Source organism: Anastrepha ludens, chromosome 5 (assembly GCF_028408465.1).
Source record: "Anastrepha ludens isolate Willacy chromosome 5, idAnaLude1.1, whole genome shotgun sequence".
NCBI lineage: Eukaryota > Metazoa > Arthropoda > Insecta > Diptera > Tephritidae > Anastrepha > Anastrepha ludens.
In genome coordinates, this window is record NC_071501.1 from 17,465,074 (window position 1) to 17,492,892 (window position 27,819).

At 37.8% G+C, this 27,819-nt stretch overlaps 1 protein-coding gene across 1 annotated transcript in view; it reads left to right on the plus strand.

Moving 5' to 3' along the window:
* The first annotated feature begins 548 nt into the window (after window positions 1-548).
* Window positions 549-27,819, plus strand: part of LOC128864396 (uncharacterized) — a 70,101-nt gene continuing 42,830 nt past the window's right edge. The window contains exon 1 of the mRNA XM_054104031.1: window positions 549-1,559. Coding sequence (XP_053960006.1) covers window positions 754-1,559 — 806 coding nt within the window. The 5' untranslated portion in view covers window positions 549-753. The remainder of the gene's footprint in view (window positions 1,560-27,819) is intronic.

A 27,819-nucleotide genomic window follows, 5' to 3' on the forward strand; every position in this document is an offset into this window, starting at 1 on the left:
GACGTTGCGTCAATTGAGACTCTGGTAGAACCGTTAAGCGGTGACGAGGTGAGCACGACTGCAAACACATAAATATACGAGTATTTGAAAACTGGAGCAGTGAAACAGCTTCTGGCAAGGCGCACACCGCAACATTGTTGTTGACAGCACGAGCTGCGGCAATTAGCGCCTTCTGGCCAATAGCTGTGTGTGCTACTGGTACGTATGTATGTGTATATATACCGTAAATGATAATTGGCATGGCATGGCGGCCATGTGATGATTGTTCTAGATACAAGTAGCTCTGAGATGTGCAGAAGGTGTTGCTCCGGATGTATAAGTATGCACCTATGTATGTGTGTATGTATGTATGTATGCATAGATATTTATTGGTGGTTCTTCTTAGCCAGATATTCTACTCGACGAGTTTCTGATTAAAACTGGAGAATGAGCAGTGCAAATGTATTTGTATTATTTAAAAGTGTGCGTTGAAAAGTTGAAAGGGTGATCGAAAGAACAGTTGCCTTTGCCTATTCGGACAGTTGAATTTTGACACTCACCCCGAACGGTATAATCAGTGAGTGTAGTTTAGTTAATACGAAGAGTTCAAGAAATCTGCATAATGCGGAATTTGTGGTGCGCGTAAAAATTGTTTTCGACCAGGAATCATTTACAAACAAAATAAGAAAAAAAAAAAACAAATAAAAAACAAAAAAGTTTTCTTGAAATTTTTACGTCATCTGTGTAGCGAGAAACATCAAAGAAAAGCTCACCATGTCCCGTCTAACGTGCAAAGTCAGTGAGCAATTCAAGCCTTCCGGCGTGTGCCTCATCTGCCTGATGGCCATAATTTTTGTATTTTCCATCACCGCCTTCGTCTTCACACAAGTGCTGGAGGACATAAGGAGCTCTAGCGCACAGGAAGCTGACAATGAAGTGAATGCTAAGGTGGTGCAAATAATAATGAACGATGACACAAACTCAGTAAACGAAGAGACGGCGAAGAAGTTTCTGCTCGTAAATGTGGAACACCAAAATGATACAGAAAAGCTGTTAACAAAAGCAATACAACAGCAACTGTTGTATAGAAACAAACGCGACGATGTGAGCAATATTGAAGACAATCAAAGTAGCAACAATCACACAACCGCTAATCGAGGCTATTACGAAGAACAAAGACCAGTCGTAGTGCACGCGGAAAGTCTGCCCACGCTCGGACGTCGTCAAGATGATTTTGGCGCACCGCCAAATGCTTTTCAGCATCCCTACTATGAACAACCTGTTGCGGAGTATGAAGAGGAAGAGCCGGTACAGAACCCTTCGGCAGGTGGTGGTGAAGTAGGTGCTGAGCGATATCCTTATGAACAGAGACAACCAGCTGCTTACTACGACGATGATGATGATGATGAGAGTACTGGAGGCGATATTGCAAATGTGGATGAAGGACGTGCTGCACAAAATTCCGGTTATGACTCTTATTACAGGCAGTGGCAATATGCGACACCAGTGCCAGCGGCAATTCAGCGGCCAAATGGTGGCTGGGAGGTTGGCGATAATCGAAAATTACAGAACGGCGAACGGTAAGTGGGTAGAAATAAGAGGGATATGATTAGGAATGGCGCACGCAAAATAAAAAAGTTGAGCTGCGGATATCAAGCTGAATACTCTGAGATTTTTAGAGTCGCTGACTTTCGATTTATAATCAGTGGACAAAAAACCAGAACTTAGCTCATAATAATTTGCAATTCGATCATAATCACTAGACCTTATTCAAAGTTGTTTATTTTTTTCAAAGTTCCAATGTAAGATTCAGCCTTTAATTTAAGAGTAGATTGAAATTTCTAGCGCTTTAGGGTTTTATCCAAAACAACGTTTTCTCAAAATTATGATATGTTGGGCACTTTTGGATTATAGGATCAAATTCAACCCTCAAAAATACATCGAAAACTAGTGCCAAAAATGAGTTTTGTATACCTGGGTTATTTAAGTATATCAATTCATATTTTTATTATATTATATGTATATAATTGGCGCATATCCCCCTTTTTTGGGTGTTTGGCCTCCTCCTCCTATTTGTGGCGTGCGTCTTGATGTTGTTCCACAAATGGGGGGACTTATAGTTTTAAGCAGATTTTTTTATGAGGAGCTTTTTCGCGGCAGAAATACACTCGGAGGTTTGCCATTGCCTACCGAGGCGCGACCGCTATTAGAAAAAACTTTTTTGTAATTTTGATCTTTCACCGAGAATCGAACCTCCAATTCCGAATGGTGGTCACGCACTAACCCATTCGGCTGCGGCGGCCGCCGTAATTAGCGCACAAAACAAACTGCACTTAACTCATAATAATTTGCAATTCGATTATAGTCACTAGACCTTAAAGGGTTAACCCCATTTTAATCAAAGTTGTTTATTTTTGTCAAACTTGTATTGTAAGATTCAGGTTATAATTTAATCGTAGATTGGAACCTTTTGCGCCTTAGGTTTTTTAGAAAAGTTACTCCACCCAAAACCACGTTTTCTCAAAACAATGACATGTTGGCCACTTTTGGGTTCCAGGATCATATTCAACGCTCAAAAATGCATCGAAAACTAATACCAAAAAAAAAAAATGAATTTTGTATACCTGGGTTATTTATATCAATTCATATTTTTATTAAATCCAATAAATTTTTAACATACCTACTTTATATATTCACTTATGGAACTATATAGGAACAAATCATATGGCATTCAGATTTCTCATCGCTCTCAACTTACTTAAGACCGTAACTTATGAATCTGAAATCGAAAGTTGTTTATATATGCAAGCTTCTCATTAACAGAAGTGTTAAGTAAAATCAAGTTAAGTTGAGTCAGCCAATTTATTTTAAGTTAATATATATTAAGTTGTGTTAAGTTAACTTAAGTTTGGATGAACAGTATCGTTTTTGTTAGCAGCTTGGCGATATCCATATTTTAATATGCCAAGATGCTTCAGACAGACAACGGTGAAAAAACGTATCAAATCAATGACGGGGTACCCACAGAGTCTCTCCTTGGTTCAGTATTTGGAATATAATGTACGAAGGGGTATTCAAAACTAAAACTACCAGAGGGTGCTACTATCGTAGGCTATGTGGATGGTTTGCGCTTGTAGTTACGGATAGATATAATACATAGACCAGCTGGAGGCAAAAAGCAATGACGCAGCAGCAAAGGTTAAGCTATGGTAGGCAAAGGCCGGATTGGAATTGGCAGCCCAAAAAATCCAGGCGGTACTTATCAGTGCGCGAAGAAAAAAGTAGGATATAAACTACGTATCGGCAACCATCAAATACGTTCTCAGGAGTCGACCAAGTATTTTGGCGTGATAATCAGCAGGCGACTTAGCTATAGGTAGCACTTATCTGTGGTAAGCGCAAGAGCTGATGGCATCAATGTTGCCTAATATTGGCGGACCGCAAGGCAGCAGAAAACGTGCTTTATCGACGATTGAAGACTCCGTAGCATTTTATACTGCCCTTAATGGGTCGGAGCTAAAACGCACATCATACAACACGCAGCACTGCGATCGTCTCAGAGAGGAGCGCCTAACGTTTGAAGCACTTATGAGTGGACAGCTGCGCATCCGGATAATCTAAGCATCTTAAGTTAGAAATTTTGCAGCAATGGTAGTGTTATGTGTACCTTCAACATACGCACGTGGCAACGCCATTTGCATTTTCCGACTGAAGATGGATTGCTTACGAACTGACAATAAGTCACAGATGCATGAGGCAAATGCTCAGGCCACGACATGTCGGTAATACCTACGAAATATTTTGCGATGTTCCATTTGCTACAGAACCACTTATGAACACAGTGGATGCAATGGATACTATCAATAGCGTATAACTTCCAAACGCCCATGTGAGAGGAACCTGGACACAGAGACCTGTTGTGTCAATGGGCATAAACGCGGCTGCTCCTTGATGAATTGTTATCACAATCCTAGGGTGGAATTTAGCTGAGGATAGTTATAGTGATAGTGGGAGCATGCGCCACATACCACAGGTGCGACGGCACCTTTGACGATACTTCTGATATTTTGATTTTAACCTCCTTAAAAAAAATTGAAAAAAAGTCAAGTTAAGTTAAGTTAAGTTAAGTTAAGTTAAGTTAAGTTAAGTTAAGTTAAGTTAAGTTAAGTTTACTTGAGTCTAAACCAACAGTAGCTAAAGTTTTTTTTGAATACTTTTTTGTGTGCAATTTGATCACATCCATGTTGCACTATGACCCGACTACTTCATAATCAGATATGAGCAACAGCAGCAGTAATAGCATTAATAAACAAGCAACATAGTGTTGCAAGCATAACAAATTTGCGGCTACGAAGATATGTCGCTGTGCTGTGTTAGTTGTAAAAAGAGCTGCTGCAATTTTAGTACACACTGTGTGGTTGTTGCTTTTATTGTCCAAAATTGCAGTTGCTGTAGCTTTTATGTATTTGTAAACACACGCATTTATGATATGATGATGCGTTTTAAAGCAATTAGCAGCTGGCAGCTGCTTTGTGGCAACAAATTTTCACCTCCACTATGTTGCAACAATTGTGGCATGAACTATACGACATACGGTATATACTTGTATGTATGCGTGTGTAGCTATAAAATTGTATGCATGTGGTTGCGTGCTTGTGCCACATGTTGACAACTGTGCAGTCTTTCAAGCTTTCAGTTTAAGCAACAATGCAAACTAATTTCAGCTGCACGCACTTACAAACACGCATATGTTGTTGTTACAGTTGTTTCCTTTATTGGTGTTTCTCACCTATAACGCCTTCTCTACTTCTCTTAGAAACACACAATCGTATGCATTTCCACTAATCTGCACGCTTCTGTTACAATGTTGATGGTGCGTGCAGTTGCCACCTGAATGTCTGCGCCCAACGACCTTTGCTGGTGCTGCTGCTATTTTTGTTGTCGTTAATGTTGCTATTCCTTGATATTCCTCTAGCTCCATTTGGTTGTCCATCAAAATGGTAAACAAATAAAAACGTGTGTACAAGCATTTGCTGCTACTTTGTTGCGACCAAAAATTTATGATGTACTTACTCTACATATACGAGTATGTTGCATGCCCTAGGTGGCATGTTGCTTGCAATATTATCTTCCCTCCCTTGTGGTGGATGTATGCGTGTGTGAGGGTATGCGCATTAAATTTTATTTCCTAAACTTTTTGAAGTCAGTAAGCCCTTAGAGAAACCTAGCAGGAGTGGTGATTCAATTTCTAGTTGTCAATTAGTACAGTTTTGAGGAGTATTCATCTTTCGGTAGTGGCTAGATTTTGTTTATTGTATGTGCACATATGAAATCGTATTTTGACTTCATTACTGGTATGATTGTTCCGAGTATACAATAGTACTGGTGACTGAATTTATATTCAAAAAGTGTGGACGGGGCTTAAGAGTTGCCTTTTAAACGTTTTTTTCTTTCTTTCGTTTTCCAGTTGAATTACTTACTAAAACCTGGCTTTATACCAATCAGTGAAATCATCTTAATACCAAAATCTTTTCCCGCCTGCCATTTTTTAAAGTTGAAGAAAATATAGTAGTTCGGGGCATCCGAGTGAGCCAAGTCTGGAGAATAGGTGGCGTGTAAAACGAGTTGGAACACTATTTTCATTAATTTTGAGACCACAACTGCTGAGGCGTATGCTGATGCGTTGTCGTGATGGAAGAGGACAATAACTCGACTTCTTTGCTACAAACGAATGCCAAACACAAGCAAAAAGACGGATCTGGCTTGTTGTGTGCTCTTGCAAGGGATACTACCAGTAGTACAAACTCTTTGACTTTTGGTTGAAAGTTTCATCAAAACTGTATCACTAAACAATTTCATGCGTTCTTGAATCATTTTTGCTGTGTTAACTTGGTAACACGCATAAATATGTGAAGCTAAAATCAAAGCATAGAAAAAGAACATTGAAAGCCAAATATACCCCGTAAGTTAGCGTTCTTTCCCTAACAAAACTTTTCCACCAATTTTATTTAGTTTCACCTTAGATTAGATTAGATTCTATTAATTTAAGGGTTGCACTTCGACCTCATGGTCTTTCGGGCCCATTACTCATCACAGTACCTCATCCATACCCAGTTCCCATATAAGCTCAAGATAGAGCTGGATTGGACTACGAGTGAGTTTGTGCCTTTCTTCTGGCTGCAATTGGCAAAGATGTCTCAACCTTCTCCGCGCTGCATTCAAGGAAAAGGTGCATTGGATATATTCTTCGCAGAAACAACAACCTTTCAAAAACACAACAAAACTTTATTTTGCGCGATGTTGTCAAGTGCAACGTCAGGCAACTTAATAACACAAAACAAATAAACAAAACCAACAAAAAGAGGAAAATTTATATGTTTGTGAAAATTCACTGAACGGCTTGGTAACATTGCGGTTTTCTGCGTTCGTTCGTTCGTTTCGTTGATGCAACACCTCATTTCGATGATCATCTTTTATCACATGTGCATATTGCCACGTCTAATTTTAGACTAATTCAAATTATGCTAAAATTAACTATCTCACTTGGCTAAGATGCAAGATGTCCCTTGCAAATCGGAGCATTCTGCGCGAGGTTATTACATTACATACGCCTTTGGCGACTTTATTTTACAACTTTACTAGAGATTGCAAGCTGTATAGATATTGCGCGCTTCCTCACATACCTGTTCGACCCAATTCACCCAACACCTCTTTTCCTAATGTTCGAAGTTCTCTGGTCTACCGTTAGTAATCTCAATAACAACACTTTGTGTTCTTCTAGTAAATTATTCACCTTCATTAAAGTGCAAAGTCTCATAAACCTCTCGGATAACTTCCCTTTCGAACACTCAAATGGCCATCTCAACTAAAGTTGTCATGGTCCAATTTACAAGCTTCACAATTATAATTTTATTATTCAATTTTAGATAATTAGAATCAGACAAATTGCATTTCGCATAGAACTATTTATTTATTATATATCAAGTAATTTAGCTGTCACATAAAAGCTTTCACCAATACAGTCGCACCATCAGTTTTTATTGCCTTCAACCGACATCAATTAATATGTGCATCTATGAGTGGGAAAGTACATTCAGTAACTGCGTAATTCAGTATAATTAACTACAAATTAAATTGCCTCAATACATACACACACACACACACACATACGCACGCACATATACACACACATGTAGCAAAAAGTATATTAATGCTGATGCACTGGCGAACCAGTCATCAATGACATGACCAATGCATCCTTTTAAAACTGCCCTGCAGGGAAAACTACTACCCAACAGGAAATCAAAGTGATGACTTTATAGAGAAATTTCAATTGGGGAAAATGTGAATGGGTTTTGTGTTTTGCAGAGTTATAATTCGAAATTATATTTTTAGGCCAATATTTATGTACATTTCCCAAAAATCATAGCAGGTTTTGCAAATAATTTCTACATATAACAAAACTTTGGGCCAAAGCAGTTCTTAAGCTATGGAGTTTCTCTTTTTGGTCCAATGCATTTCTTATGCTATGGATTTTGCTCTTACGAAATTTGATGTATTTTTTGTACATCCTACCATGAAAGCGCAGAGTTATTATTGATTCAGAAGTGCTCACAATTTAGCTGCTTTTCGTTATACAAATTAGATTTTTATATAAAAATTGTGAAGGAAGATTTGTGGCTGGTCAAAATTTGCGTTTCTAGAATTTAAAGACGGCGTTACTTAGGTTGGAAATTCTTTTTATTAAATTTTTAAAACATTTTTAAATAAAATTTTTTTCTTCATATATAGAATTTTTCTTTTTTTTCGGACAGCTGGAAAGCTATGATTCCATATCTCTGCACTTTCCCAAATAGGAAGAAATCAGCTGACTCAATAAGAAAATGATAATAGCGTTCAAATTTGTTTGTGCAAAGTTCGCGGCTTATGACTGCCGTGTCTGAATGGTTTGTGTGCGACTACCGTATGGTAGGACTCGGATTCGAGACTCACGTTTGCTATGAAACATCAAGTGATAGGAAAGCCGTTATTCCTCATTTCGATTGTGGAAGATGTTTTTTTTTTTTGTGTGGATGGAAAGAGTTGAAAAGGACGGGTTTTTAGCTTCCGATTTTTCATAGTTGGGTGCCGGAAAGGCCTAGTTTCCACTTTCTCTTAAAGCTTGCGTTTTTTTAGTTTCCAGTTTGCATTGAAACTTCCTTTATCTCTCATAACAATGAGGCCGTATTAAAAACTGGACTGGTCGAGGTGCGGTTGCCTTCGTGGACAGACCTTCTTGCGAGATGAGATAATTAAGACAGTCCAGACTTGAATATAACTTTTTTTCACAACTGTATGTGACCCTCATTTAGAAATAGATTTCGGTTTAGTTTAATCGGATAGCCTTTTAGCTTTTGTAGGCATTTACTTCTCACTCTTATTCGGAAATTTTATTTGTGGGGATATGTAAAGTCTTTATGCTTTGTGGATAAACCAGCTTCGACTGAGGTATTGGAAGCTCACATTAGTAAAGTTGTTCATGAGATACCGACCGAAGTCTCGCAGCGAGTCATTTCAAATTGGTGTTTACGGATGACCGAATTACGGCGCAGTTGCGGCCAACATTTGAAAGGGACTATCTTTGAAAAATAAATGTCGTGAATGGTTCAATAATACATAAAAATACGAGAGATTGTCAAACATTTAATTTGAATTTTCGTTGTTTTAATTCAATTTAAAATCTGATACTTCTAAGTTGATCTCCCTTTCCTACTGGGCCATAATGCTTTATGCAAGTATACACTTATGTTTACATATTATGTATCCATATATGTATGTAAGTAAAGCCCCTGACATATGTAGGAAACCCACATATATACATATGTTTGTGTGTGTCCAACACCACCACAGAACATATTCGCACATACATTCCCGACAACATTGACAGCGAATTCTGGTTCCTGCAACCTCGGGCATTACAGTAACGGGATTCATTCGTGTATACTTCCACTATGTATGTATATATGCATATGCATGTATGTGTGCATATGCCAATTGTAAGCAATAAAGTCAAAATGTTTGAAACGGAAGTGATTGAGAAATTTTAAATCCAATTAAATTTTACTTCGAAATTGACTGAAATTTCCGGACGAATGAAGTTTCCAAACAAAAATTGTGAATAAGCGAATATGCACTACATGCATACATATGTATGCATAAGTATGTATATGTGCGAATTTGTAATATATTGTATTTATTTGCTTGCACGCACACAGGCGCGCATTTGCGTGGTTAAATTGAAATTAACATTTATACAAATGAAAACATGCACATATTTGTTTGTATGTATGTATGTGTGTGTATAGGTTTATAATTATACATATATTTGCATCTGCACACATACATATGTAAGCGTATATGCATATGTTAATGAGTGTGTACTGGAATAATCAATGGCATTGCCCGGCATTTCGCACGACCTCTCGGATTGTTGCAGCTGCGCGCTTTCATTGTGTAAGTGTATGCGTTTGTTGTTTTTCTTGCTTTTATTTGTATTATATTTTTTTGTAATACTATAAAAATTGTGCTTTTGTTTTCTGTTGCTATTGTTGTTGTTGTTGTTATTTCAATTATTGCTGTTACTTGCGAATTTATGGCTATCGCTTTTGTTGTAAAAGTGATTGCTTCGAGCAAAAAGTCTCACTGTCACGTTGATTACACATAATTGCAGGCTTTTATTGCAAGCATTCTGGACTCGACCGCACACACACACACACACACAAGCGTAGTGCAAGTGCTTGTGTGCATATTTTTATATCAGCTCACGTCCGAGCATGCGGACTTACCTATTTGTTTGTCCTTTGGATGCTCATAAAAGTGCATACACACACGCATACATACTTAAGTAAATGTGTTTGCTCCAGCTGTGCGCTGGCACTCATCATTTTTTATAAATAAATTTGCTGCACATTATTTAAAAAAGCATTATTTGCATTTTTTATTGTTGGTGTTAGTGTTATTGCTGTCTGTAATTTACTTTAGTTAAGTATGTGCAAACTCAAGCAGGCGCCCAACACACACACACATATGCACACTTGTCAACTGTTTTGCGATTCCCCCGTCGATGTTTCATGCACATTTACAGACACATGCAAGTCGGTATTTATTTATTCACTCTTCATTGCAAGCAATGACTTTTTACTCGTAAATTTCCTTAAGTCCCAGTAGTTGATGATATCACAAAATTATCCGAATCACTGTCAAGATTCTGGGGTTTTTTCTCTTTTTCGTATTTAAATCAATATTTTTTATGCTGACATTAAAAAAATATTAAATATTTTATACAAGGCCCGACATCTATCGTTATGGATTTGAACTAGGTATTATTTGAAGATTGGTAACACTTAGCTGTCATCTGATTTGACAGAAAATTAGTTTTATTCTTCCACTGAACGAAAATGGTTGTGTATACGCTCAAAGAACGACCACCCAATGCGTTTTCGCTTCGCTTCATGGGCTTGGGATCGACTTGAAGAAGATGAAGACTTTTACCGAAAAATCATCTTTTCGGATGAAGCTCATTTCCATCTCGGTGGGTATGTTAACAAGCAAAATTGCCGCATTTGGGGCTCAGAAAACCCGCACGCACTCGAGTCACTCTTTGGTACGGATTTTGGTCGAGAGGCATCATTGGTCCATTTTTCTTCGAAAATGAGCGAGGAGTGGCCGTAATCGTCAATGGAGAGCGTTACCGGGCCATGTTGAACGAATTTTTGTTCCGAGAAATTGAAGAGGAGGATATTGGTGGCATTTGGTTCCAACAAGATGACGCTACTTGCCACACAGCGAATGCTACGATCAATCTTTTGCGCACTGTCTTCGAAGATCGCATTATCAGCCGAAATTCTGATATCGTTTGGCCGCCTCGGAGCTGCGATTTGACGCCGTTGGATTACTATCTTTGGGGTGCCGTCAAAAATCAGTGTTATGCCAACAAACCAGCAACAATTGATGCACTGAAGACCAACATACGCGATGTCATAGCTGAAATACAGCCGCATACAATCGAAAATGTGTTGAAAAATTGGACCGATCGTATGGGATGGTGCATGGCTAGCCGAGGCAGCCATATGAATGAAGTTGTATTCCATCATTAACCGGAAGGATTGTACTTCAAAATAAAAAAAACAGTTTGGAAAAATATTGAGTAGTTTCTTGTTTATAGCATTTTTAATTCCGTAATATCAGAAAGGGCAACCGATTTTGTTGAGGATATGGAGTCCATCGAGAATTTTTCCTGCTTCGGTCATCTCAAGCGAAAGTATGCTATTCGTGCGTGTTTTATCAAGGGCTATCTATGCAAGGGGATGAGCTCTCATGTGTCCTCTTTAATATTGCCTTTGAAATGGTTTTGCTTAAATCGGTTCAATTGCTGGCTTACGCGGACGACATAGACATAAACGCATCCTCGCTGCCGAGTTTGAAAGAAGCCTTCGCAAGTATTGAGAGAGCAGCAACAGGTATGGGTTTAGAAATAAACGAAGCCAAAACTAAAGCGCTAGTTTCAACTACATTGGAATCTGTCAGACACAATTTGGGTCAAATACTAGAAATCGGTGACTATGGTTTCGAAGTAGAGAAGGAATTTAAATATCTTAGAGTAATCATTAATCATGACAACAGAAATTCTGCAGAAATCGGCCGCAGCATCCTTATGGCGAACCACTGCTATTTTTCGCTATGTCAACACCTTGGCAGTCGCCGTAGCCGAATGGGTTGGTGCGTGACTACCATTCGGAATTCAGAGAGAACGTAGATTCAAATCTCGGCGAAACACCAAAGTAAAGAAAAAGATTTTTTCTAATAGCGGTCGCTCCTCGGCAGTCAATGGTAAACCTCCGAGTGTATTTCTGCCATGAAAAAGCTCAATGAAAAGCTCAAAGTAAAATCGTGATCAACCGATTGAGATGAGCAGGTCACATATTGTGGGCTAATACGGATTAGCTACCTCAGTAAATACTCTTTGCTAAATGCCACAGACGGAGAAGAAGGGGCCACCCGCCGCTGAGATGGTTTGACGGTGTAGAAGAAGACGCAGCCTTTTTGGGATTTAAGGCATGAAGTACACAAATACGAAACCGAGACAATTGGTGGCATATGCTACAGCAGGCGAAGACCCGACCGCAATTGTCCAGGCAACATTGAGCATTCGGAAAAAGTTGGGTAATTAGACCTGCTCAACTAACCTAATTCAATAAATTACATCTATGATGTCATAACTTCGAGGCTGTCTGAGTTGAAAGGTTTACTGCTTCAAACAAGTGATTACACTAAGTATACCCAAGCTTTGTTCATGCTGAAATGGGAATTGGGGAATATCGCCGTAGTGAAATATCTGGAAGTAACTCTCGGCGCCCGCCGGAGCCAAATGGGTGGGTGCGTACAATTCGGAAGTGCGTAGGCTGGAATCTTCGTGCATGAAACAGTGAAATGAGAGAAAAATTTTTTTCTCATAGCGGTCGCGCCTCCAAAGGCAATGACAAACTTCCGAGTATATTTTTGCCTTGAAAAAGCTCCTCATAAAAAACCATTTGCTGTTCGTAGTCAGCTTAAAACTGTGTTTTTTTCTGGGATGAGCCCGTGAACAAGAAACTCTCATGAGCACTTCTATACCGCCATAGTAGTATGCACGACTTGTAGCCTCACAGTTACACCTACGTACTAAACACCGATCCACTATCTACCACTGTTCCCGCGAAACTACTAAAAAGGTTTTACCTCACAGGTCTGGTTAGCTCAAGGCTCCTAATTTATTGTTTACGCCAGCGCAAGTCTGCGCGTTTTAGCTCGTTATATGCACGCAGATTATCTTCTAGTTATTAGCTGAGCTCAGCATAAATTTTATAATATTTTCTCCGCTTAAAATTTTATAGATTTCGGGTGCATGGCGGTGGAACAAGACGTTTGAACAAGACGTGTTCAACATCTTCTTCCCTGTCCGTGCAGAATGGGCAGTTTAGTGAACCGTTATAACCAAATCTATATATTTTGTAAATACCTCGTGTCCTGAAAGGAATTGAGTTAGGGGGTATTTGGTACCGCCGTGGTTCCTTTCTAACTACGTTGTAAGGATGGGTATTAGCTCAAGCGTCCATCTACCCTTAGGCGACCTGTTCCATCGGTACTGCCAATGGGCGATAAAGCGACGCCTTTCTTCTTCAACTATTTCTTTACGCACTGCTCCATCGACCCATTCGGATAGCCTTATAAATAATCTTTGCATTTCTTTACCCAGATTATCAACTGGGATTAGTCTTGCAATGACGACTGATACGTCACCAGAGCACTTAGCTGATAGACGGCTATCAGTTCTTTGTGTAGCTATTTCTGTTCAGTGTATCAGCGCAGATTGCTGTGGCATACAAAAGAACCGAGATAGCTCGTCCTGATATACCTATATTATTTTTTTGCTGTAGCTAGGTCCGGTTTTGTTTGACATTAGTCGCGACAGACAGGACTACACACTCTATGCCTGCTTCAGAGCGCGTTACCGGCGTAATGTTATCCGCGAATCCAATGACTTTTGTTCTAGGATGCATATACAGTCTTAGAACACCGTCATACATTATTTTTTATTTTTAGCAGGGGAGGAACCCCTGATTCTGGAGGAACCCCTGCTCTTATAATGCATTCTTTCATGCTGTTGTCGCTTCTTAGCCTCCGTGTACGGTCCGTGAAATAGCTCGTAATTATTTTGATAATATAATTAGGCGACCCTATTTTTGTAAGGAGTTCTAGTGTACACTCCTAGCTAGCTGTGTTTTTTCTCGCCGCGCCATCTCTTGCCTTCAATGGCTTATGTTGCTTAATCTACCACACATTTGATAGCATCCACTGTTGAGCGGGATTTCTTCAGCGCAAAATCACAATCTGTCACAAATAACTCTCTCGAGAATTTTTCCCATTATGTCTAATAATCATATTGGTCGGTAATACTCCGGTTCGCCAGACTTTTTGTTGCCCTTTGTTTTGGTTTTTTTTTGGTATGCGGACCTGTGAGGTGGAATCTTCTAAAGATACATATAAACCGACTCATACGTATGCCCGATTCACATGCGATATTCCACCGCTCTTTTTGAACTAAGTTTCGTAGTGCCTATGGACTAAACCACCCCTTAGAGGGGGAAGGATGTGTTTATTCACTCATTTGTCTGCGTTCATTATCATCATGTACTAGGCTAGCAGCTGCAATGCTCTCGCCGATATTTGAGCGCCACATGCTTCGCTCCCCATCAAGGGCATCAGGGCATCATAGTCAGGAGTTTCATATTTTCCTTGGCAGTATAGGCGAAACGTGGAGTCTGTGTTATATTGTTATGTTATGTTATATTGTGATCACCAACCTTTATTTCAAGGTTTTTAACTTTTTGTCGAGAGCTTATGAGAACCAGTTGGGTCTTATGGTCTGCTAGTCTTAGCCCATACAATTGTAGCCATTGCTTAATTTTATTGAAGGTGTCCTCTACCCTTCTTTCGTGCTGTTCAACGCTTAGCACTCCATCATACATAATATTCCACAGAGCCGGGCCTCTGGTTGTTGCCCTTGGGTAAAAGCACAAGTGTTTGCATCTTCCACCTCTGTGGGAGAGTGCTTTCGTTATGGCAGGCTTGGAATACTACCAGAAATATGTCTGGGCGTTTGGAAATCGCTAATTTCAGGGCTCTATTTGGTACACCATCTGGACCTGGAGCAGAGCTATGCCCGGTAAGGATTGCTAAGTCTCAAACAGTTCGAGGCGTATTGATATCAACTAAGGAGGAAAGTTACATATTTTTATTAGATGTAATTTTATCATTGACATATATATAGTATGTTCCGTGCACACTGTACTTGTATTGAAATAAAACTTTTACACCTCGTATGTGCGTGAACCTGACTGCATGAAAAATATTACATACTTTGCGGCGTTGCATGTGCATACATTTATAATTTTATATTTGTGTTTGTGTACTTTATTTATTTTTACGCTCAGTTTAATTTTATGCAAATGCGCTGCAGATTGCACAAGTTACAGAAACAACAAATATTGCAATAAAGTTATAAGTTGGAATAATAATAGCAAAAATGATGATGATATTATTGCGCCAGTGTGATGTGCACTTTGGCCACCGAGTGAAGTAAAATACGAGTATACCCACACATATATGGTGGTAGTTCGTGTATGTATCTGAGTATGAGTATAAATGTCTATTTAAGTATTATTTCAACGCCTCTGCAGCACTCAACAAATTCCCATTGAACTGTCATTATCCTTGCCAAGTAAAATACATTCTGCGGCTTTGCTGCCTTCAAGTTGCCAAGGACGGCAACTTTATCCTTTTGCTGCGCTGCTGATCAACTCGACACTGAGCTGACACTGAATGCAAAATAATGAGCTTTGCAATTGCCAACAGTGCAACTGTTGCAGTTGGTGTATGTGCGGCATGTTGCAGGTTTCTTATTCTTATTTATGAAATGTGCTTGAAATGAAATTTTGACTGACAGGATCAAGTGAGAGAGAGAGTGCAGGTTTGTGCTTGGAATTTCACTTTACCAATTTCTGATTTATACATGAAGATTATAACAGAAGTTTGTTGTCGTATGTGTGTGTGTATATGTGTGCATATATGGGTATGTATGACGCAAGGTTTATTGAGTTTGTTTATTTATTTGTTGCTGTATTGCGCTACGGGATTTAGTAATCCTTTCGTAAGGATATTTTAATTAATTCTGATTTGATTTGGATACATAGAATTCACATTTGGTATTTGTATATCTATGTATTTGTACTATCTGACAGTTTTATGTGAGCTGCTGCAAATAAATTCTGGTACAAATAAATTCTACTATTGAAACAAATTATTTGTGACTTGAGCATTGATTAAAAACTTAAAGTAATCGAAGTATTCGGACACACAAAAATTAGAGGATTTGAAAAACAATACAATAGGTATAGTTTTTCCCATTCGGAAGACATTTTTTGAAATTGACAGATTTGTTTAATATCTCGATATCGTAAGTTTCTGAGGACTATATGGTTTCCCTAGTTCTAAGAACGTTTTTAGATGAAATTTCATATGAGTTTATTGCCTTTAATGCCGCTTGACTGTCAACGTACTGACTGTGGGCAAAAAGTGAGGTGAATTTATTTGTGAAAGTTCGCGGGATTAAAATTTCGCTTTAGTTATTTTTTCATGAGTTGGCAGCACTGTTAATAACATCTGGGCGAACTTTCATGTGAATGTCATTATCAGTAATATATTTACGCTTGTGTTTACCAAACGACCAAGAGTGCCTTTTTCGATTTTTACAATGTCTGATTTGATTGAGCAGAGAAGTGCCATCAAATTTCGTTTGCGGAATGAAATGTCGGCTGCGAAAACGTTTAGCATGTTGCAGAAGGCATTTGATGATTCGACCATGTCGCAGAAAAATGTTTATAAGTGGTACAAAGACTTCAAAGAGGGTCGAGAACGTGGTGATGACTTGGAGCGCTCCGGACGACCATCGACGTCAACAGATGACCAACACGTCAATAAAGTGAAGGAGTTAGTGCTCAAAAATCGTCGGTTGACTGTTAAAGACCTTACTGATATGATCGGAATATCAGAAGGATCTGTGAAAACCATTCTGAAAGACCATTTGGGCCTACGAAAAGTCAAATCTCGTTTGGTACCGAAAACTTTCAATTTCTTGGAAAAAAGTCGTCGCGTTGATGTGTGTGAAACAATGCTTTCAGACTATCAGGACAAGCTGAAATGCATCATTATGGGAGATGAGACTTGGATTTATGCTTACGACCCTGAAACAACCGACCAATCAAGCGAATATCGTGCTAAAGGCGAGGCCAGACCGAAAAGAGCACGTCAAAGTCGTTCAAAAATAAAGGTCATGATGACAGTTTTTTTCGATTTCCGTGGTGGGGTGCACTATGAACTCCTTCCACCTGGCCAAACTGTTAATAAGGAATATTATTTGAGCATTATGCGCCGTTTACGTGAAGCAAATCGTCTAAAAAGACCAGAATTATGGGCCAACAACTCTTGGTTTTTGCATCACGATAATACACCGTCTCACACTGCACTCGTTCTTCGTGACCGTATTCGCCTGATTTGGCTCCGTGTGACTTCTGGCTATTCCCAAAACTCAAGAGACCACTCCGGGGAACGCTTCTCGAGTCGATTGAGGAGATAAAAGCTGAATCGAAGAAGGTGCTGATGGCTATACTGGAAATGGACTATTTGGCATGTTTCGGGGAACGGAAAAATCGTTGGCATAAGTGTATTTCATAGAGAGGGGATTATTTTGAAGGGCATGAAATTGATTTACAAGAATAAATAAAGATTTTTCATTTTACAACCAAATTCACCGTACTTTTTGCCCACAGTAGTATATATTTATGTTGGAGTTGCTCGATGTCCTTGCTACAAAAAATTGTGAATAGAAAAAAAAACAGCAGCTAAGTGGCCTGGCCGTTTTCAGCTTGAAAGTCTCTGTTAGATGGTTCTCGCTATGGTCGAGCAACGTAAATTGAACTAACTCAATGAAATCGTAGAAAAACTTTAGAAAGACTGTCATATAAACATTCAGAATATGTCTAGAAGCTCGATTTGTGGAGGCCTCCAAGTTTCTATTCATAAAAATCTGTTTAAATAGGACACCCACCTACAACAACAACTGAATATGGTTGAAAAATGGCTAATGAATTGGAAGATGGAGGTTAACACTCAGAAGTCTGTTCAGATAACGTTTACTTTGAGAACCGGGAATTGTCCTCCCGTATTTTTGAATGACTCTACCATACCTGAAAGTGAAACTGTCAAATACCTCGGAGTACATTTGGACCGAAGAATGACCTAGAAAACCCACATTAATGAGAAACAGAAACAACTCAAGTTTAAAACGCAAAAAATGTACTGGCTCTTAGGCTCGCGATCACAACTTAGTCTCGAAAATAAAGTACTGCTCTACAAAGTTATCTTACAGCCAGTATGGACATATGCAATACAGCTTTGGGGAACAGCGAGTAACTCAAACATTGAAATCCTGCAAAGATACCAGGCTATGACTTTACGAAGCATTGTTGGTGCTCCTTGGTATATAACTAACTTCGAAATTCACAAAGACTTAAATGTACCTTATGTTAGAAATGAAATCACCAAAGCCTCTCGAAGATATCTAAACAGACTGTCGTACCATGAAAACTTACTAGCAAGAAATCTTCTACACAATAGCATGGATGTCAAACGCCTTAAAAAAATTCATATTTTGGATCTCCCAAACAGATTTGAGGAAACATCATTGATTTGTAGCGAATACAACTGTTTTACAATATATTGATTGGTCTCAATAGAGCGCAATCAATCCTGTCATAATTCTTATATTTAAAAAAAATTTGCTGATTGTCAACTGATAGATTGCAAATAAAATTTATTCATAATAAAAAAAAAAAAAAAAATAAAATAGGACACCAAAAGATTAAAATGCGCTACGAAAATATTTTCCGGACAACTTCAGTAGGAGCTACCGAAAACACAAAAGTTGGCAAACTGTTACGTTGTTTTACAAAAGTATTCTACTTATGATATACATTTTGCCAAGATACTAAAGTTCCCTTCTAGGCACCTCCTATTTGGTATATTTGTTTTTGTTTGCAAAAACGCCATTCAGAAGATTTTTTGATGCCGTAAAATTTATGATTTGGAAAATTTACTGCAAAAAACTCGAAAACTTAGAAAGCATATAACGCACAATACACAAATTTTGGATGTAGCAACGAAAATACTAAAATGCTTGAATACATATCCTGTCACAGCCAGCTCATACATTTCCGTTTATATTCAATCGTATTTGAACTCCCCTCCAGCAGCGTGCGCGCTGATTTTTCCTGCACTTTGAAAATGCATCCTGCATCATTTTTCATTTGCAAAGTGTTCAGTGCGAAAATTGATGTTGAAATAGCGAAAAGTATTGGCGTTTTATTTCAATCGGAATATATTTTGATGACTGGTTTTATATGAATGAATGTATATATATGTGTGTGTGTGTGGAATTGACAGGCTGCGGAAAGTGCACAAATTCCGAAAAAATAACTGTATATTTGTTTGAAAAATGCGAAATTTAAAAATATGTGGGGTGTTTGTGACATCATTTTTGGGAAATTTTCAATTGGGGAAGTTATGAAGTTGGTGGAATTTTCGGTTAATTGTTTAGTTTGTTATGATAATGACCATCGACATATAAGTTGTTAAATTTTGGGGTTGACCAATGCTTTCTAATTGTATAAGAAAAAGTAAACAAATAGTTTTGGAATAATTTTCCCAAACATTACAATTGAAAACCTGAAATTGGTTTCTTTTTTTTAATGAATAAAATATAGATAAAAAATGGTTTTTTGCTTTTTGAAATTAATAAAAAATTAGTAAAAAACAATGTTTTAGAATAATTTCCTTTTTTTAAGTAAAAAACGTTAAAAAAATACAAAAAAAAAAAAAAATTAAAAAAAAATATTTCAAAAAAAATTAAAAAAAAGTATTAAAAAAAGCTAAAATAAAACTAAAAATAAAGCGTTTTCCAATAAGAGCTGTTATTTTGATATTCAATCAATGGTTTCATTGCTTGTGTGGCGCGTAGTGCCGTCTTGTTGAAAATAAACGTTCTCCAGATCAATGCCATCCAATTCCGGCCATAAAAAATCGTTAATCATCTCTCGAAAGCGCATTCCATTCACCGTAACTGTTGCTCCAGCTTCATTTGCGAAAAGTAAGGTCCTACTACTCCGCCGGACCATAAACCGCACCAAACAGTCACACGTTGAGGGTAGAGAGGATTTTCTCTTGGATTTTCTAAGCCCCAGATCCGACAATTTTGCTTATTGACGAAGCCACCGAGGTGAAAATGTGCCTCTTCACTCAAGATGATTTTTCGATGGAATTCCGGATCATTTTGCATCCATCAGCAAACAAAACGTCGTTGTTGATGATCGGCCGGCTTGAGTTCTTGTGTTAACTGGACTTTATAAGCCTTAAGACGCAAATTTTTATGCAAGATACGATGTAATGATGTTTGTGGAATGTCTAATTCCAGAGAACGACGAGGAATGGACAAACTTGGGTTTTCTTCGACACTTTCGGCTACAACAGCCATCTTTTCGGCTGTTCTTGAGCGACGGGCTTTATTCTTCACATCACCAATTTCTGTATTGCGGTCCGACAAGGTGCTTTACGATGACCCAAAAATGTTCGAGTTTTACGAACCGTCTCTGCCAAATTTTCACCATTTTTATAGTGAGTTTTAATAATTTCAATGCGTTGTTCAAGGGTGTATCGTTCTCTTTTTATGAATTGCGTAGTCAAATATCAAAAAATGACAGCTCCAAAAGTGGAATCTACCGAAATAGCGGGCTATTCCAAATAAAACCTGTTAAACCTTTAAAAAAAATTAAAACAAAATATTTTTTTTTTTAATTTGTTTGGGCACTAAATTTTGATTGTCTAGAAATTGATCAAGAAACATTATAGATTTTCACTAAAAAAATTTTGCTTTCAAATTTGAAATGTTTTTACAATTTTTGAGAAAAAATTCTTTGACGTTTGCACTGCACGCCAAAAAACAATTTTGCTCTGTTCTATGGAAATTTTTAACCTGAACAACACACAAAATCTAAGCCGATCATGACCTAAGCCAATTACACCTCTCGACAGAATTTTTGGGTCTGGTTTGTGAATGTATTTGTTTAATAAATTTTTTACGCTACTAATAGACTTAAAGTAATTTTTTTGCATCACCTTTTATACAAGGTGGCGCCAAATTAATCACCCTATCGGAGGATTTATAGTTCTTTCAAGAGCTGGCGTCCTACGTCAGTCATATTTGACACTTGTGAACTGGACAACTGCGAAAAGTCCGAAATAATAAACTTCGCTTCATCAGAAAAATCTGAACTATAGAAAACGTGGAAAGATATTTCGACCCACCGCAGCATAATGTTTTCGAACGAGTGTATCTTCATGCAATACCTGTAGTTACTTTTTCCTTTCTTTTCAGGATTATAATAATGGAACTAAGTTTCATTTTCAGTGATAATCCGATTCATAAATTTTAGGTTTATCTGGCCAGATTAAAAAATTCGCTTTAATACTCGATGCGTTGTTATTTTGGATTTGGCGTGAGCATTTTCGATTCCTATAGGTTATTTTATGTTAGGTTGAGTGGCTGCCATCCAACGCACTTAGACCTGAATAGTCCCATTGTGATACTATTGTAGCCCGGCCTTTACACTCCTGAGTCTTCTGTGTACCAACCTGTGTATTCACTGAATTTTGTTGATTTCGACCACTCTATTTGAGAGAATCCTTCAATGCCGTCAATAAAGGCGTGGAAAGCCTTTTTTTGCTTAGAGCAATGCAGAAGGTGTTCCACTGTTTCCTTTTTTTCAATATCTTCACTGCTTCGACAAAAGTCTTATGTGACAGCCCCAGTCTATTTCAATGTCTTCCAATTAGACAATGACCTGTTAGTACCCCAACCGTATTTCTCACATCCTGTTTCCTAAGATTCAATAGCCAGTAAATATACTGACCCTTTATCCATCATCTACCGTGCCACTGTCCCAGTTCTCTTCAAAGGGAAATATTGTGGTAAGAAGTTTATTAAAATGGAGCTCCACACTGTCTGTAGTACCTGGAATAGTTGAAAAGTTTTTAAATAAAGTCGAGTGATCTTTATTGAATCTTTTTAGGAGGATGAGTTACTTGAGCCTCAATGCTGACTTGGCAGCTCGTTGCTTAACATATAAGACAATTGACAATAAGTATAAAATTATGTTTTAATTTATTTAATTTGTAATTTTAAATATTTTTTATAAAAATGTAGTGTGCACCATAACAAATACCATATAAAGCAAAGTTTCGAACGTTGTATAAAATTTGTGAAAATTCGGCAAATTTAAATCAAAATTTCAAATTTTTACCCAGAGTTTTTAAAGAAATTTCCAGTTTTCAGTTTCATAGGTCATTGAATTTTGATATAATAAAGTGCAAGTTTCAAGTAGATCGAAAATCACACCGGTTTTTGAGATTTTTTTCTAACGCGGTCTTTGGCATTTTCTCCATTCAACGTTACGGCATATTTTTTTATATGGAAAACACACCCGATATCGTCAGCAGAAAAAATTCTTAGAAATCAACACGATTTTTTAACCACTTGAAAATTATATATATATATATAATTGGCGCGTACACCCTTTTTGGGTGTTTGGCCGAGCTCTTCCTCCTATTTGTGGTGTGCGTCTTGATGTTGTTCCACAAATGGAGGGACCCACAGTTTCAAGCCGACTCCGAACGGCAGATATTTTTATGAGGAGTTTTTTCATGGAAGAAATACACTCGGAGGTTAGCCATTGCCTGCCGAGGGGCAACCGCTATTAGAAAAATGTTTTTCTTAATTTTGGTGTTTTCACCGAGATTCGAACCTACGTTATCTCTGTGAATTCCGAATGGTAGTCACGCACCAACCCATTCGGCTACGGCGGCCGCCGTTGAAAATTATACGTGAACTAAAATTGCATACCTGATATTTTGGTAAAAATGTTGAGTAAAATGTTTGACATTTTGGTGAAAAGTTGCCGCGTTCTTACAAAATTTATTCAAAATTCGCTCTTTATTTTGATAAAGAAAAATAATTGAAATTACGAAATAAATAGTCAAAAGTTATCAATATGTGGTGTTCACTTTATTCCGACGCTTTATGCCAAAAATTTCAAAAATGCCGAAATCCTCACCCTCCAATCCACCCCTCTTGGTATTGCCTTGCGGTAATTTGTGCCGTTGCTGCGGTCCTGAAATCGTTGCGTTTGTGCGGGTGATAAATGCTCGGAGTAGTGCGCGCTGTTGCCTCGGTTTGTGTCCGGCGTTTCCCTACACCGGTCGACCCTTCTCCGTTTTTTGTAAATTTTGTCTATTTGTATTCTCTGCAAATGTTGTAAATTTATTTAGATATATGTTCTTTCTCTCTCTTTCTCTCATTTTCTCTCGGGTCTCTCCCTCTTTCTTTGTCTGCCTTGAAAGTTTAACTTCTGTTAGTGTACTACGCTACACGCCCTTTTTCTTTTTTTACACAAAATTTTATGTAACTTCTTCGATCCATTTTTTTCGATAGCCGAAAATCGCCGAACACGCAAAACACGTGTCTTATTTACGCCTTACGAGAACATATCTTCGAGACGAGTGTACCAACATAAAAATAAGAATAATCGAAAGTCTAATGCACATTGTCCGCGATATTTGAAAATTCGCCTTATTTTTTGAACACACCTCGTATGTATATCATTAGTAAGTATTACCAAAAAAAAATTTAATTAAAAATACGGAAGTTAAAAAAGTTTGCTGGTCATTAGTACTAAGACGCTTTGTGAGCAAAAACGCACACACACACACCCTACGAAAGGCAAGTAAAACTGCCGTTTGCTTCGTTTATTTCGCCTACGTTTTTGTTACTTTTTCTTTAAGACGTCACGTTTGCCCAACTTTCCCAAAACTTTTGCGTTAGTTTGCGCTCTCTTTAAACATTCGTTCGTTTTCAAGTAATTTCTTTGAATTACTGCTGGCAGCAATCAACGTGTGTGTGTCAACGCACAAGAGCAACGGGTAATGATTTAGTAAATTTACTTCAAAGCCAACGCTGTCTACATAATTTTCATTGTTCACAAAACCTCGCATCCCCTGTTTTCTACAGTTTTCTTATTTTTTGTGTCGCACTTTTTCCGCCGACTTGGTGTGTTCATTGATTTTTTATTTTTTTATTTTAGCTGCAGCTTGATTTTTCCTTCAATAAATTGGCGTGCTATTTGCCATTCCTCGCTGTTTTTACCGCTGTTTGCTTCTACGGCTGCATGCGACGTGCATCAAATTTCGTGCTCTCTGATGCCAAAATGTTGCAAGAGATTTTCTGCACATTTCTACGTTAGTGTTCAAATTGTTTTCCGTTGACATTGTTTTTCTTTGCATTTTTTTCTTTTTCTTCTAATTTTGGTTTTTTCTTTTTTTCCTTTTTCTTTTTCTTTCTTTTTTCTTTTTTTTCTTTTTCTTTTTATTTTTTCTTTTGTCGATTTCTTTGTTTTTTCTTCAACTTTCGTCAACATCCTTTAGCGCATTTTGACTTCTTGGCCGCTGGTGTGGCGCGTCTTGGCTTGCCATACTGCAAGTTACAAGGTTGCCATTTGCAAACTTTTTACTCTTTTGAATTTCTCATTTTCTAAATTTTTTCTTCTTCTGCCTTTCATTTTTATTTTTGTAATGCAAAAGCCGTATGCAAAGCGTGCCTGCTTTGTGCTTTAAACCTCACGTGTCGACGACAAAAATCAATTTCAGGCAGAGAACTTGAAACTTTCGCGTAAGTGGGTGCTACAAACAAAAATCAACAGCAAAGGTATTAAGGCATAAAGTAGACTTTTTGAATATCTTGAAGGGGTGAATAGAAAATCCTTGATTTTATAAATTTTTATGACTGCATACATATATTTCGCCACTTTTCGTGCTTTCTGCAAAAGTTATTCTGCCACTTGAAAAAGCTGGGGATTATATCAGCTTGAAATGTGTGGATAGGAGAGTAAGAAAGTAAAAGTGAAATTTGTCTTTGTAGTAAGTTTTTTTAGACGGTGATAGGGTTTTACGGAGATACTTTTATTTAAAACAAACTTTGCATTTACAGTGAATTTTTTAATAATGAATGTTTCTCCTGATAAACGTGTGCTTATTCCGAACCGATACAAAATCTTCTTAGTTAGCGAGGGAGGGAACTCTGAATGCAGAACAGCTGCCCAAATTATATTAAAAAATAGTGTCTCAAGATTGACTTGATGCTTTCCCTATCACGAACAAATGAAAGTGAACTAAACCTCGCAAAGATTGTCCCAAGGGGGTGTAATTGATGACTGAACGTTGACAAAGTTACAGTTTTGTTAACAGTTTTATACTGCTGATGAAGCTTATAAGGTGAAAAATATCAAAGTCTGCTATATCAGCAGGCGTAGCAAAGAAATGGGAGCCGAAATGCCTAAATCCTAGCTCTGTGAAAGCAGTATAGCTGAAGAGAAGGTGCTGAGATGATGCTACTCATCTCCCTGATGCAAAAGGACTCGAAGTAATGTCGAGTTGCACAGCATGCATGCCTCGCCAACAGTGTGTTGTAAGGGCACCAAATATTAAAAAGCTGAGGCTTTATAAATCTTAGAAGATCCCGCGAGCACCTACGAACCACACGTGACCGAAAGGATCTCGCGATCTCTGAAGTTTGTTTACTTGTCCAGCGTTCGATGAGTTGATGCGAAGCCTAACCTTCCATGAGCAGACCGCAGTTAAAGGATACCAATTCTCTTCATTTGCGGGAAACAACATCACAGGTACCCTGTCTATCCAGTTCATCCGCCTTGCAGCTTCCTGCAATCTCACTGTGGCTAGGCACCCAGATGAGTCTTATATGAAAGAAAGCGGATAAGATCGAGAGTGAAGTCAAACATTCCGAGGTCAGGATGCTGAGTGCTTCTTAGCTGTTGGAATAGATATTTACTTCCCTGACAGTTTTTTAAACAAGTGAACAGCCAAGTCTTGAAAAAGACTCACGAAAGGAGAATCAACACACACCGTCTTTTTGTCGATTTTAAAGCTGCATTCGGCAGCATGCAAAGGAGTTGGCTATATGCCGCGATGTCTGAATTTGGTATCCTAAAATGGCTAAACTAATGACTAAAATGACATTGTCCAATACCAACAGCGCCGTCAGAGTTGGGAAGGACTTCTCCGACCTGTTTGATACCAAATGAGGTTTCAAACAGGGTGACTCGCTGTCGTGTGACTTTTTGAAATTCAACGGAGAATCTCTCTTGCCAGCAAGTGCAACTTTGGACTATGCTGGCAATTGAGTAGTGAGGTCCCTTCTCGACGAGCAAAAATCACACTTCATAAGGCCCGTGCTAACGTATAGCGTAGAAGCTCGGACTATGACAACATCCCTTGGAGTGTTTGAGAGAAAGATTCTGCGGAAGATTTTTGGACCCTTGGACGTTAGCGATGGCGAGTATCGTAGGTGATGAAACGATGAGCTGTATGAGCTTTGCGACGACATAGGCATAGTGCAGAGTGTCAGAGTGTTTCCAGTACGGTACTTGAAAATGGGAAATGAAAAATTATTAGTTGAGAGTGCAATTCAAAAAAATTTTACAACCCATATTAAAGTGATTCTCTGTGAATGATTCGCAAAAACAATTGAAATTATAATGCTGTTGACTGTTTTCATGTGCAGAATATATCAAAATCTTATTGAGTTATTTATAAAAATTGTTAAAAAAATCAACAAAAAATAAAAATAAAATAAAAAAATGTAGAAATAAAAAAAGGCATTAAAATATATTTAAATTATGAAGTGAGGTTGTTTCGAAATTAGTCTTCAGCGGTGACAAAGGAAATTTGAAAATGCAACCACTAATTCAGATCAACTGGCAAAACTTCGCCTAAATTTTTAACTGACACAGTTTAATTTACAGTTCTTTGAAAACACAACTAAAAGTAGTTTGTTCTCTTGAAATCTTTTATATAAACTGTAAACAAAATAGTCGTTAAAAACACTACGTATTTACTATATATCTATAATCAATGTTAGTAGCTAAGATTTTTTTTAATTACATATACAATTTTTTTCACCGAATAAAATAAATATAAAAAATTTTTGCTCTTTGATGTTTCTCAACTAGTGAACATCATACGCATATGACTCTATAAGTACAACATTCCACAATGCAAGTGTGAGTGAGTCGACTGCTGTGGGAGTGATCAGAGCTGTTAACAGCGAATGTCATACAGTTACTATGCAAGTGTGAGTCGATTACTGTGAAAGCAAGTGCAGTTAAAAGCGAAGAGGAACGAAGTGAAGAGAAGCTAAGAATTTCTAAATGGGAGTTCTGTTGCAAATGGCCATACGCATCGTTTGTAGTTGCTATGATTGATTGCAGATTGCGTGAGTTGACTGCTGTGAGAGCAACCAGAGCAGTTAACAGCGAAAAGGAACAAAGTGTGAAGCTCACCTTCATACAATTATTACTTGTACCTATATCGGAGTTCTGTTGCAAATGGTTATACGCATCGCTTACAGTTACTATGCAAGTGTGAGTTGACTGCTGTGAGAGCGACCAGAGCAGTTAACAGCGAAGAGGAACGAAGTGTGAAGCTCACCTTCATCCAATTAGAAATTCTAAATGGGAGATCTGTTGCAAATGAACGATCCTAAGTCCAGATTTTTTGGCTCAATTAAAAATTCTATGTATGCAGTTTTTTCTCTCTGAATAAAGCTAGGAAAGTAAAGGGTCTAGATACTGTTTTAAAATAAAAACATGCAAAACTCTAGATTCTTTCAGGTTTTACTTTGATATTTTTATATAAAGTGAAAAATTACATAATTTAAATGCCCATCATGAGCTCGTCCACAGATAAAATCCCCCCAAGTAGTCAATTCATGAATGCCTAACTGTTCAGTACGTGGAGATACCGATGTTGAAGGTTGCTCAGCAATACTTTGCGCAACAACAGTAATTTTTTCAACAGAACGTCTAGTTTTTGGTCTGCCAGCCTTTCGCTATTCTCAACAGAATCAATTTCTTAAAATTTTTTAATTATTCTTTGAATTGTCGATTCACTCGGACTATTATTTCCACCAAAAAATGACGAATTTTGCCATTAACCATTTTCATATTGTATTAGGTTTCAATAATTTTAACACCTTGTCCTATTGTGTAAAATTATACATCCATGACATAAAAAAAGGCATAGTCT